This window comes from Atractosteus spatula, chromosome 23 (genome assembly GCF_055471065.1).
Source record: "Atractosteus spatula isolate fAtrSpa1 chromosome 23, fAtrSpa1.hap1, whole genome shotgun sequence".
In the NCBI taxonomy this organism is placed as follows: Eukaryota; Metazoa; Chordata; class Actinopteri; order Semionotiformes; family Lepisosteidae; genus Atractosteus; species Atractosteus spatula.
The window spans coordinates 1563373-1577416 of record NC_142728.1 but is presented as its reverse complement, the minus strand read 5'-3'; the positions used below and the strand labels follow the sequence as shown (position 1 = coordinate 1577416).

General features: G+C 44.2%; 1 protein-coding gene across 4 annotated transcripts in view; it reads left to right on the top strand.

Moving 5' to 3' along the window:
- fubp3 (far upstream element (FUSE) binding protein 3) overlaps positions 1-14044 on the top strand; it is a 41209-nt gene that overhangs the window by 13224 nt on the left and 13941 nt on the right. For all 4 annotated transcript variants that reach the window (XM_088940282.1, XM_088940280.1, XM_088940281.1 and 1 more), the window contains exons 3-11: positions 5343-5376; positions 6379-6428; positions 7049-7120; positions 7230-7287; positions 9122-9284; positions 11105-11203; positions 11883-11987; positions 12085-12187; positions 12470-12570. In XM_088940282.1, coding sequence (XP_088796408.1) covers positions 5343-5376; positions 6379-6428; positions 7049-7120; positions 7230-7287; positions 9122-9284; positions 11105-11203; positions 11883-11987; positions 12085-12187; positions 12470-12570 — 785 coding nt within the window. The remainder of the gene's footprint in view (positions 1-5342; positions 5377-6378; positions 6429-7048; positions 7121-7229; positions 7288-9121; positions 9285-11104; positions 11204-11882; positions 11988-12084; positions 12188-12469; positions 12571-14044) is intronic.

Here is a 14044-nt window from a genome sequence, read left to right as displayed (position 1 = left end):
GTGCAGTTTATCACTGCTGGTTTTAAAAGAAAATGGGCGACTTAAAAAAAAAAAGAACTGCAGGATCTCTGCATCTCCAGCGCATGAACCTGGACAGTTGAACATAACTGTTCGCATTAACTCGACACAGCAGAAACATCAGAGGCGCAGAACAACAAAGACCCATCATGATCAAAATAAATGTATTTGTTGGAAGAAATTTACTGTTCTCTGATTCTCTGATGTCGGTTCATATGGCAGTCACTTTTCATGGATGAGTAATATTTTCTCCGGTTTGTTCTGCTGTTTTAAATGTCTGAGTGTCCATTTTGCATACCCAGGGAGTCTGGGTTGCCATGGATACCCCCGAGATATTCCCAGGAGTTGTAGGATCTGTGAACTTGCACCCAGCTATAACAAAAGTGTGATATAAAACGAGTGGTACCATTACCACACCTCTTTTTCTGATGTGGAAATGCATATGTTATTGAGTTAGCAGAATTAAAACTGATTTTTTTTTACATCAGACAGGTTTATGAACAGTTTACACTTTGAAATACATTTGTCTTTTGACATTGCAGTGTACTTTGTCTGATCTTGTCTTATCCCCAAGACTAACTATAGGGCTAACTAAACTCCCTTCAATTAAAAAAAGGAAAAGCTTAGTAAAAATGTGCCTAAATCTTCATTATGTACATACAGGGATGAATGCTTGCTACTCCCCTGGGAAAATTTGTATAATTATGAATGTATTGGGAGATACTTATCTAGATCTAAAGTTCCTTGGTAAATGTTTTTGCATAAGATGCGCTAGAGAAATTCATGTATACCAATAAATTGTGGGAATTGGCTGTCCAATGATAGTGATCCACATTTTTTTTTATCAAAGTCAGTCAGCTCCGTACAGTGCAGATAGTGAAAATAGATGATCAATGACAATGCAGTCTAGTTTTTGACCATCAGTCAAGAATTCTAGTTGAATGCCCACCAGTCATGTCTCTTAAAAGGTGGGACTGTGGCAAATGTCTGTCCTTTTCTTCATTTGAAGCAAGGATTAGGTACTGGTTATCACGATGTGAAATCTTTAGTACCGAGTACTGAAGATTGCCTAAAAAACGAGTTGTTCTGCAAGACGCCAGTAATGTGAACAGAAATCAGTGCAAATGGAAGGCAGCCCTCAGATTCCTTAAAAGCTCTTTGCCCTGCTTTGGAAGAATCGGGAGTTTTGAAACTCTCGAGTCTGTAAGCAGGCATCTTAAGGTTTATACCAAAGCTGGAAGATCCGAAGTGACGGTTTTAAATCTGCAACACTAGTGCCCCTCATATCAGCAGCCTGTGTGGTGAAGTAAGAGGGTGATGGGGATCACAGCAGTGAGGCTGTAGGGTTTCTTAAGGCAGCTGTGTCCTGGGTTGCTGTAGCACATCACAAGTCTCAGGATGTTCAACACTTGAGCCTTAACTTTTAATACCATATGGCTGCATTATGTAATAGACGTTTAAATTTACGTTGTAGCTAGTTTTGCTTACCAATCAACGGGTGTACTCGACTTAAATTGTGTATGAAATTTTAAAAAATTCCTAGAAGTACCGAGTTGTCATTTGAGTGATGGGCAGGCCTCAGCTTTTTATTGATGTGGGAAGTCCAGCTATTTAGAGCTTTGTACTACCCAGGCTACACCGCATACAATAACACGCATATCTGTGATATACAGTACAACAACCTTGTCGAGGCAAAATGATTTCTTTAATGATGAAACGCTTTGAATTCATTGCCTGCAAAATACTGCTCACTGGTGTAGATGTTTTTCATGGAAAAGAACATGTTTAACATAGTCCCTTTAGCCTAAAACAATTATGCATTTTATTAATTTAATCTTCAGAGCCTTCGCAGACTGAGAAACCACCTATGCTGATATTTCCAGATGCTTTCCTTCTCTACAGTGCTGTGTGAAAGTGTTTCAGTATGTAAAAATGCATTGTTTTCAATCTGTGTGACCTTTAGTATTCAAACTACTGACTAGTAATGGATGCATTCTTTGTTTGGGAATTAAAGATTTCATTGGAAGTCAGACACTGCAGGAATGCAAATGCTGTTACAACATCTATAGATGAGTTGTTTTTTTTGCCCTGTTCATACTTGAGCAGTGACTTTGAGGTGCGCCTGCCCTCAGAAGAAATGAAGTGACACCCTAGTTCCCATTTGGTCCGATTACAAAAAATCAATAATTTTCTGCTCAGTGGGCACCGTCATTTGAAGAATCTTCTATGGCTTCTACTGTATTTCTGTGGGAAAAAGTGAATTTGGGATCACTGCGTGGAGGCCAACTGCATTGGGGTGCCCCGGAAGCCTTATTGTCTGTAAGTTTGGAAAATAACTTGTAAAAATATCTGTATAATCCCCCTGAGCGCTCTTCAGATAAATATTTTAGTATAAAGGCTGCGCTGCTGACAGTAAGCCAGAAGTTGACGGCCCGAGACTGAAACCTGTCTTCATCTCCTCCAGCTTCCCACATTCCGTCCTGCAGCTCTTTAAAATGGTGCGTCTCCATCGTGCAGCACAATTGCATTTGTCAATCGGCTTAGGGTTTGATTAGTCCCGTACGCATGAAAATGCTCTTTTTTTTTTTGAGCTACAGACCTGTTCAAGACCTACCGCTTCCACGCGGTGGGGAAGGACTTTCCGGATTGCTGAGCCGCTTGGTGAAGGCGGCCAACTCGCCGCGTTTAGGTTGAACTCCAACTCCCCCCCAGCTCAGGTCCATTAGTGCTTTGACTTCCACCCTGCAGTCCAGCAGTGCTCCCCTCGGGTGAGATCCTTGTGTCCAGATACAGGCAGGGTGGGAGAAACCGCAGCTCATCCTTTCCCTGTAGTCCAGGAGCCCCGTGAGAAATGGGACGTCTTCCAGCCTCCCGAGTTGCTGCTGTTGTCCTCTCTGGCAGTCGCCTGGCTGCAGCTGTGTGTATGAAGAGCTTGAGTGAAGGATTTGCAGACAGGGAGTTTGAGAGCTGTAGATTTGTTATGGATGAGCTACCATCCCTTAAGCAGTGCAGGGTGGGGTACATGTATGTGTGAGTAACCTTAATTTGTATTTTGTAGATCTTTTTATACCGATTTTGTAGGGGTGTGAAATGCTCAGTTGTTTTTCAAAATCGAAATCTAAATCGTCATAAACTGAAGAAACTGGCCTCTTTCAAATTGGTCTTCTGTTTTGTTCCTCTTGGTGCAGTTACAATTTGTTTATATTAAAATGAGAGAGCCTGAATCGACCAAAGCATGTGCAGAGAATTGGCGAGTAGTCATTCCTCAGATAGTTTGCATGAAGGTAATGAAAGAAACAACATTCTCCGCAATATCAATGTTGTGCGTCCAGTCGGTAAATTATATGCACACCTGCAACACAAAAACCACAGTACCTGGGGAAAAATCGCAACCAGATTTTTGATTCATGAGTTGCAGCCCTTACTGTGGATTGAGACAAATTTTAATAAGAATGCAGAACTCTTGCAAATCGAAATTACATTAACAAAGGAGAAAGTTTCCCGCCCCCCCAAAATCAAATTGACACTTGTTCAGATGGAAGTGCTGCAGACAGACCTAGGAGCAGCAGCAAAGTGTCACCCCCCCCTCTTTTGAGGAGAGTGAAGGAGTAGTTGGAAGAAAAAATATATTCCCAATACTTGGTGCCAGAGTTGATTAGTACCATTTTAATAATGCTTGCATCCTTCTCCTTCAATTTACAAACTTAATTCCTCCCACGAGAAGTGTTTGTAAGGCAACCATTTGTGAATCAAAAGGTAATTCTCCCTAAGGTTATATGTAAATTCCTCTGATTGGTTCCTGAATCCTAGAAACATCGCAGTTGTCAAATTTGGCTTTATGTTGGTCATTAGAACATGATTGCACAGACATGTTTCTCCACCTGCAGCAGGAGGTCGCTCATCAACAAAAGAATTGGGTTCTTTGTTCCACAAATGTTCATTTTGGGAAAACTGGGCAGAAGTTTGCAGGCTTCCTTGTAGCAAAAAGGTGTAAATCGGTTGTTTGTCCATAAAGAGATGCCTGTAGGTTGCAAGGAGTGACCTTCAAAGGTCAGATGTGGGGAACTGGTGAAGGAGCAGCCCAAAGGATTTTATCTAATTAACTGCAGCTAACTGTTCTGAATGATAGCGGTTTTAACTCAGACGATAACTTGAAGTGACAAGTAAGAACATGGTACATTACTCACGTGCTTCCCCTCACGTCTTCTGACTTCTGGAAGTTAATACCAGTGTCATGAATTTATGACCGAGCGACTGCCTGTGTAATTCAGTGAGATTTCACTTGCTTGCTGAGCTACAGTTGTGTACAGTGATTTGCTTCAGAGGTAAACCTCCAAAAGCAAAGTTGTTTCATCAACAAACATCATTCAATCCCACCTGCTAGTTTTATTTGTGTAGAATTTAAAGGTGATGGTGTTCTTCAACATTCAGGATCACTTTAAGACAGATCAGCCAGCTATTAAGCATTTGATATATTGCTCAAAACAAAACTGTTTGAGGGGCTCTATGAGAGGCTGGGTTTAAGCAGTCTTGCATTTGCGATATTTAATTGGGTATTGTACATCCACATGGTAGCACGTTAGGAATGTCTGAGACCATAGGAAGTGGTTTGTGTGGTTTATGTAAATGTGATTTTCCAAATGCCGAGAAGTCCTAACTGCAAAATTTCAGTACATTTGGGGAACAATTGTGTGAACCAGGGTGGATCACTAGTGACTTGTAACACCCGAGCTCTGATTAGCTCTGATCAGCAGAGGTTCCGATTCTGCTAACTGGCAAAAAAAAAAAGTTTGAGTCTGAGAGTCTATGCACAGTTATTAAACTGCCCTCTGACTTTGCAGATGAGCCTTTCTGAAGCCCTCCGTTTCCCTTGTATTAAACAGAGGCACACGTTTCATTTCACAAACCTTTTTCCCCACTTTGTTCGTCCCTCACCCCCCCCCCCCCCCCATTGCAATCACAGAAAATGGCCTTTCATTCTGCTGCCTGAGACACTTTGTTCCGCTGAAGCACAGTGCATGTAATGCCATCAGCGGCCCGATCTGCTCAGGAGCTTGCCCTTGCCGAGACTTGTGCTGAACCCCCTCCCAGCGAGCAGGCTGCTTTCACAGACCATGCACACATTCCAGCTGTGCGGCCGTTATAGAAAATATTGACAGAACCATCTCATCCATTTTCTTACTATCTGTCCTGGGTCATTACACATTCAATTTGGCCATAGTGTTTGAATTTGTTTTGTATTAAGCTTTAAAAGATGAAAAGTTAGATTAATATGTGCTAATACTGTGGCTTCTCTCTCTCTCTCTCCCCCCCCCTCCTCACAGTAGGTAACCAGCTCGGAGCAATGGTACATCAAAGGTGAGCCTGGCCTATTCACTGTATTGATAGGGTGTAAGTAGGTATTGATCCAGTCGTCTTCTGCAGGGCCCCACGCAAGCCCTACTCGCAGGCGGGGTTACCAGCTGGACCGAGGCTGGAATCTGTCTGCTAACTATGGAGCCTAGTAGGGAAAATGGATTCTTGGAGGATAATTGTGTTTTGCATCATTTTCCACTGCAACAGGTGGTTGTAGAATTTTATCCCGCGCTCTCTTCCACGTCTCTAACGGGGACAGAATTTCTCTTAATTTTTGTTAAGGTTGAAGGAGGAGTTGCACATGGTTTCTCTTGATATTTTTTGCATCAGGTGGCTGATTCCGGCCTGCATCAGCCTACCTGATAGACATTTTGTTTCAGTCGCCTTGAGTCATTTTCTAATTTGCGAATAGCGATCTGTATGTGCACACCACAAGAACGGACAGTTTCCAATTTTGTCACCCAAGCGACAGCACGGGTTTTGCAAGATTACAATTTCCCAGGTGGGTGGGTGTGCACTGAAGATTTGGGGTTCAGATGTGTGACTGAATCCCTTATGGTTAAAGTTCCATTTAAAAACTCTTATCTTTTAAATGCAGTTTTTTTTAATGTGTTTAGTGTACGAGTGCACCTGACTTTTGTAGTAGATAAGAAGCTACACAAGTTTATCAGGCAGGTTTCATTTTCTTCTTAACCCAAAATATGGAATAGTAACTGACCTGTGAGGTTTACATCTGCCTGTGTTTGTTGGTTAAATTTAGAAAAACTTAACTGAGGAGCAGCAGGTGTACAGAGTCTTCTACCGTTGTGAAAGTATATCTGTGGAACACTTAGCTCCCCTGGTTGTTTCAAATTCTATTTCTAAAAGCCTCCTGCTGCTTAAGCTTTAGGTAAGCGCAGAAGGTAGTGTCACAGGCTGTTCGGGGAGGTACGTGGCAGAATTTAACTGTTGGAATTTCGCTTCTAACGTTTGAGATTCATTGTGGTTTCTTACGTTTCCTTGCAGGGCTATTATGACAGAAGACTTCAAAGTGCCTGATAAAATGGTTGGATTCAGTAAGTACACGTTTCTTGTGGATTTGAGGTTTTTTTGGGGGGAGGCAGGATGGGATTGATCATCGTGATCGGTCTCTGCAAAGTGAGGGTGGACTGATGGGGGAGGTGAGGCGAAAGCCAGTTCTTCCTGATTTTTGTCACCGTTGAACTACTTTACTACAGGGGCCTACACGTACAGTCCTTTGGAGCAGGGGATCTGGAACAGAGCCTCCAGCCATCATAAAAATGCAAAGCGTTATTCTCGCATAAGTATATGCGGTTCAAGGAAAGGAAGGAGGATGCCAGGCGGCTGCTGATTAAACTTTTGCCCACCTGAAGTGCGAAATCCACTTCGGATCAATTACTGTCGCGTTTATCCAATAAGTCAGCGAGACACCTAGCTCTTCCCCACTGTTTCTGCTGCTCTTTTATATTCTCAGCTTTATTTGTTTTGTGTTTTTGTATCTTGTCGATATGTTTACATTAACAAAACTCGCCACCCGGCTAAGAAATGTTGCAAAAATGTTTTAACTGGATGCTCCTGAGCAACATGTCAAATGCTTATGAGATTTTTGCTTTGGTTGTTGACTTGGGCGGTATTTTAAACAAGCACGCCTTTGTTTCTACTTTTTTTTTTGCAGTTATTGGCAGGGGAGGTGAACAGATCACAAGAATTCAGCTAGAATCTGGCTGTAAGATTCAGATCGCTGCAGGTAAGGCCACTTGGAGACCCTGTGACTTGCATGCTGGGGTTGAATGCTTAATGAAGACGTATGACCTGTTCCCTTGTTTTAAAAAATAATGGTTTCTTGATCTCTTCAGATAGTGGCGGTATGATGGAGAGGCCCTGTACGCTGACTGGGACCCCAGAGAGTATAGAGTAAGAGCTTTCTATATTTGAAAAGTTGAGGGATGCATGATAATGCAAAACTCTGTTACATGCAAAAATATAAAATAATATGCGCAGTCTTTGATTGAAAGAATATTAAAGACTTATAGCATACATTGTTGAAATAATAGTGGCCAAAATCCAAAGTTTTAACTTCTGTTACTTTTTTTTAAAGCAAATTACATATGGGGAAAAAAATAATTTTGTTCTTTGTTTGAAATGTACCCTGTAATTCATTCTTGTTTAACATTTACCTGTTTAACTTTCTCCAAAACGCGTTCCTTTCGAAATACAGGTAGCATCCTTTTAACAAGCTTAGTCTTACTACATTACCCAGAATGCTGAAGGCACGCATCTGCAACCTACCCTGAGCGTTGCATGCTGGGACCTTTGCTCACAGGAGACCTGTTTGCTATTTTTGCTTCCTTACTCATGTAGATAGGTTGGCCCTGCAGAAACAGAAATGCGCGGTTATTGGTGTTGCTTTTTCGCGCAGTAGGCAGTCTTGTGGCGTGTTGGCAGGGTCAGTTTTCTACCTTTTTGCCTTGAAAGATGCTGTTTGAAACTCGGTGCGAGTCGGTACTGGACTTTGCCGACCAGCTCTGTTCCGTTATTCTGGTGTTGCCACTCCTGGACCAGCTAGAGCTGGTTAAACACTGCGCCCTGAGCTCCGCACCCTGATTGGAGAGTTACCTCTAAGACTCCTGAGCTCGTTGCCCTGCAAGTCTGTCCTGCCGACACGCTCCGAGCCCTTTCCCGCTGGGCGATCCTTACTCCCTGTGGGCCGCCAGCCCGGCGTCGGCAGGCTCTCACGGCTGTGGAACAGCCCCCAGGCTGGCGCTCTGCCAGGCCCGCCCGCCGTGCGTGTCCCTGTTGGTCTGCTCCTTGTTGCCAGGCGATGACTGTGAGCTGCTCCTCTACCTGCTGACATGTCCCTGGAGCCCTGTGCAGACAAGCTGGCAGCGCAGAGGCTGGCGTCCGCTGTGCGCTGCCTCTGTTCCAGTTCCACCAGTAGGGGTGACGCGGGAGCTTCTGTCGGCTCCGGTTCGTGAGGGCTTCGTGTCCTGTGCCGTCCCGTGGTTTGCTCCAAGGGCTTCCCTCTGAAAAGGCATTTTTTCCAAGCTTTATGACCTGAAGGACTCCTGCAGTTCTGGCCCCAAGGTCACAGGTCTTGTGCCTCTTGCTCCTGCCCAGACAGTCTTGGCTTGTCTTGCCTGGCGCCGCAAGCTATGAAAGGTTACAAACGAGAGGCCGCTGTTCGGCTAGGTAATCGGGATCCACAGCATGAATGGGTAGCTTGTTCCATACTCCCACAACCCTTTGGGTAAATCCTCATGCCTTTGGTTTTAATGCACTTCCACGTAGTTTCCATACTTTGGTATGTCTGATCATGAGCAAAATTCACAACTTGAAAGGGAGCTTCTCATGAAAATGTTATCAGATCCCTCACATTGGTGCCTTGAATTAAGATCCCCATTGCCGTTTCTAGCAGAAAAAGTGCCGTGCATGTTACCCTGTGTGCACACTGGGACAGAGCAGCAGGAGGAGGGATCCCAGCATGCTTTGCACAGGGGAGCTTGTAGGTCTTTGAAACCAGATCCTTCAGCGTTCATTCCCAGGAATGTGGCAGGACGAAGCCTGCTGGGTAAATGGAAGCAACTGTATTTCAGGAAGCCAAAGTCACGCACCCAACTAGTACATGTGTTAGTTAAGGCACTGTCGGGCTGTCCATCCATCTTGTGGCATTTCTGTACTTTGTTGACCGTTGTGTCATGTGAAGCGGCTGATCTTTTTTTTTTTTCCCCCCCTCTCCTTCCCTCGTCAGGCAGGCAAAGAGGCTGCTGGGACAGATAGTGGACCGGTGTCGGAACGGCCCCGGGTTCCACAGCGAGCCGGATGGCAACAGCGCCATTCAGGAGATCCTTATCCCAGCCAGTAAAGTGGGGCTGGTCATCGGGAAAGGGGGGGACACGATCAAACAGCTGCAGGTGGGTGCTGTCCCCCTCCCCCTCCCCCGTCTCCACCCCGTATCGCAAGAGAATCTGTGTGCTGGCCTTTCCAGAACCCCTTCTCGTCTCGTGCTGCAGTTCCTCCCAAATCGAAAACTATTTTCCTCTGTGCCGCTGTTGATGGTAAAGATTAGAGCGTCTTTTTGTTTTAGGCTTTATTTTGAGTTGAAGGTTTTGGCTGGGGGGTGGCATGTCGGGGTGCAGTGGTGAGCATTGCTGCCTGGCAGTGTTGGGACCCTGGGTTCAATTCCCGGGGTGCTGTCTGTGTGGAGTTTATATGTTCTCCCTGGGTTCCTGTGGGTTTCCTCTGGGTGTTCTGGTTTCCTCCCATGGTCCAAAGGCACACTGGTAGGTTAATTGCCTTCTAAATTGGCCCTGGTGTGAGTGCCTGTTTGTTTGCCCTGCAGTGCACTAGTGTCATGTCAGGGTGTATCCTGCCTACTGCCTGTTGCTTGCTGGGATAGGCTCCAGCTCCCCTGTGCCCCTTTTTTAGATAAAGCTTTTAGAAAATGGATTGATGGGGAATTAGCTGGGGATGTTCAAAGGATCCACTTGACACAAGAATCGCGAAATGAAATATTTCTAGATTGAAAAACTGCTAGCTAAGGTAACCTGCAGCTACCTCAGTAGCTCGGCAGCAGTCACAGAATGATTACTGGCTAAAACAATTCAAGCACGTGTCAGCACTGAATAAACTTTCCATCCTTGTGAGAATTTCTATAATTGGAAAAACATCCGATTGTCACGTGCACGTTCTTAAAAGGACTTGCTACACAACAGGAAATCAGGTCTTCAGTCCCAGTTCTGAAGCACATATGCTGTCGTGGAGTGACATCTTCATTTATTCATTCAGGATAATGGCGTGAAGCGCTGCGATGATGTGTGGCCACGCAGGGCGGAGGGAACGGGTCGTGTGAGCAGTGAGCAGGAGATGAGCTCTCACGCTGTGCTCTCAAACTTTTAAGGACTTTTTGTCCGTGAATCAATTTTTTTTTTGCTCTTATCCAGACAACTGCCCCCCTCAAATATTCAGTTCATAAATGTGACAAGTGGTGAGGCAGCCAGCTGAGCACTGTGGGAGTTTTGGCGGGCTTAGCTGCGCCGGGGTGCGCTCAGCGTGCCTCCTGAGACCTCATGGACACCTGCGCCTTTCCAGTCAGCGAGAGACGCCGTTACTTCATGCGGCACGGACTCTCATAATGCAGTGTGGAAGATGGGGAAAACCCTGGTTTCTTAAAGAAAAAGGCTGGACAAAATCCCTGTATACATTAACTACTTTCTTCCAATTGGACTTCATAGGCTGCGTGACCTCCTCTTATTTCGAAGAAGGCTCCACGGCCGAAACATTATTTTCTTTCTTCTCTTTTCAGCAGGGAAAAACATATTTCTTGTTCATCTGCAGCCTGCGCATGCTGACGCAGCTACCCACCTGAACTAATTTTTTATTTATGTGCGTTGCACTTCTCAGTGTTTGGGTTGAAATCTACTGGTTGTAATTTTGAAGCAGCCTTGATTCCTTTAGTGAGTGCATAGATTTAAAACCAGACACATTCAGCAACTTTCTGTTGCTTGCTGTTGAAAGCGATGTACCTTTTAAATATAATCATCCACCCATATACTGTAGGTGTGTTTAAACTCATGGACAAACTCTATAGCTTGTATCCCAGTATTCCTCCATTGGACTGTTTAACTGTGATCTTGACAGTCCTTGGGATAAGGCAGCTAACTTTTTTCCTCTGTTGTGTTTAAAGTGCTGTCTCTGGGCAGGGGGGAAAAAAAACTTTTCTTTTTGTTGCCAGGAAAGAACGGGTGTGAAAATGATCATGATCCAAGATGGGCCCATGCCAACAGGCGCCGACAAGCCTCTGCGAATCACTGGAGATCCGTACAAAGTGCAGGTGTGTTTGCAGGAGTCTTAAACCGCGGGGGGAGACTTCCTCTGTCACTGGCAACGCGGCTGAGCGCGCTCTCTTCATTGAGAAGGAATCTTGGCACTTCCGTTGCAGGACTTTGAAATACAGTAGCTTATTTGCTTCAGTGAAGCTTAATTACTGTGAACATGAAGGCCGCTGAAGAAATTAATAGCTGGAAAACGGACTTTCATGAAATGGAACACAAGTACCATGCCGTTGTCTACCGCTATTCCAATGTAATACGCCAGACGTCCTCTGCAGAATTTGCGGCCTGAGCATTGTGAAAGCTTGCACAAAGATAGTCTGCTGCTCGAAGTTGTCCAGTCATATCCCTGGCTTCATAAGCTCGGTAATTACTCTGGGTTGTTTCACCATAATGATCTCTGCCACGTTTCTGTTGTTCTTAACCGTCTGTGTTGCACATTAAATGCCGAAAGAGGCAAATCTGGAGGCTTTGTCAGGCACGAGACGCCCTGTGTGTTGTGTGCGTTGTCTTTTCTGCATGTGGGACGCTGAGCATATGAAACATTTATGCGATAGCTTTGCTAATTGAATTCAATTCACTGGAAGTCTGACAAGGGGCCAGCAACAGAAACAGTCTGGAGGGCTGAGCTCTGAAGGTACATTGAAGACACAAAAGCTGATGCCTGTGCGTCCTCTGCAGCAAGCCAGGGAGCTGGTGGCAGAGATCATCCGGGACAAGGACCAGGGCGACTTCAGGAGCGGCAGGAGTGACTTCGGGTCGAGGCTGGGCGGCAGCAGTTTGGACGTAAGAGAACCGTCCCGTCCCGTCCCCCTCCGGTGTGTGGAAGATGAGTACAGTTGCGGAATATCCTCTAACCCAGTGTTCTGTTTCAAAACCGCAGGTGGCAGTTCCCCGGTTTGCGGTGGGCATCGTTATCGGCAGAAACGGGGAGATGATCAAGAAGATTCAGAATGACGCAGGAGTGCGGATCCAGTTTAAGCCAGGTTTAGATCTTTTCTTTAATACTGGTATAAAGCTCGCGACTTTATATCTCTTGCTCTTGATGTGACTGTATTGAAATGGAAGAGAGGAGCACCTCAGTAGCCAACATTGAGGGAGGGTTTATAATCGGCATCTGTGGTCTCATTGTAAATGCATGAGTGATGGGTAAAACCTGTGGTCTTTGTGAGGTACCGTTAAATAATGCCTTGCGCGAAAATCATTTAAAATATATTGTTCTTCAAGGACCTAAGCCCTTACTAAGTGCTCTGATCTTCTGTGCACAGATGATGGAATAAGTCCAGACAGAATCGCCCAGGTGATGGGGCAGCCAGAGAGATGTCAGCATGCTGTCCACCTTATAAACGAGCTGGTCCACACCGCACAGGTAAAGAACATAACGGCAGTGTCTTTTTATTCAACGTCTTTAATTCAGTGCGTGTTGTCTCATAATGCCTTCATTCCAGTGATCCTTCAGAAGTTCAAAGCTAGCGATATGTGCTTTCCCATGTAGCTGCAGATTAAATAATTACAGCCTCGCGACGTTTTAAAGCACAGAAAACTGACTGGAATAAGCACACCACAGAAACCCATTCAGTGCAACACAGAGTTTGTCCCCAGTCAGTACTGAGTTTTGACTGGAGTTTTACACGCCTGCTTAGGAAATCCAGTCACAGTCTGCTAGTGCCTCCTCTAGACAAAGTGGTGACCAACAGACCACATCTAGAACCACCGTCAGATAGAGCAGAACAAGAGGTGGGACTGGAAATATGATCAGAGGTCTTTATAACGCCATCTTAGTTTTTAAATTCGGCGTTCCCCCTGTTAAAAATAAGGGCATTTCACTGGTACATTAAAATTGTGACCGAACAGAAGAGGTTTGGGAGTTCAAGTGTCATTGTTTTGTGAACGATTTAAAATGTTCCCTTTGTACTTGAAACAGTACAAGAACAAAGATATACCCCCCTCCCTCAACCAAAGTTTTCTCATTTTGGGCTCACGGAAAAATTAAAAGGGAAACCCCATGTGGGAAGTGTATGACTACATTAAAACTGAACTGCATAGAGCTGTGGCTCATTGAAATACTGCATAATATCTGTGCACATCTCAGTGACTAAAGCACTTGTGTGCAGTCACCTCACATTTCAGAATGCCGGCTTATTCTGTGGACCGCTTACTAAGCGTTTTCCCATTTTTTCACAGATTTTCAGAACAGCTTAAAACTTTAATACTGTTCTGTTGTGAGCTCGTGTCGAATTCAGAATTTGTGCGTTACATGGACGCCTTCTGTATTAATATATATAAAAGGCATCCAAATGTGAAATAATCATAACGCTGAACAATTCACAGTATGAAAACTCTACCAAATATTCATCTCTTTTCTGATTTCCGGTGTGAGGCAAGGTGTTTTGGAATTTAGAAAGTGGGATGTGGTAGATTATAACAGCTATGACCAGGTAAAACAACTAAATTATTTTCCATCAGCTGTTTATGTAACATAAAACAGAAAAAAGTGCATTATAACCTCGATATAAGTATAACAATATGTTTTCTACTTATTTTAATTTCTAATAAAATAAAATTTTTTCGCGACTATGGTTCCCTGCTTGTGCACTAAATTAAAAATATTTAATATTTAAAGTTTTGGTCGGGGCTGTAATATTAAAGAGCAAATTTTACCAGCCAGCAAACCCCAATCTAAAATTTTCATCTTCTAATACTAGTCCTGGCTATTTCTTTAACCCTAATTTATCTGCAAAAAGTAGATTTTTTTTATCTGCAGTTCTTTAGAAATAAAGCCTCTTGTCCTTTTTTGAAATTGTAGGTTTGCGTCTCTAGTGTGAAAAGTTGGGCTTCCCAAT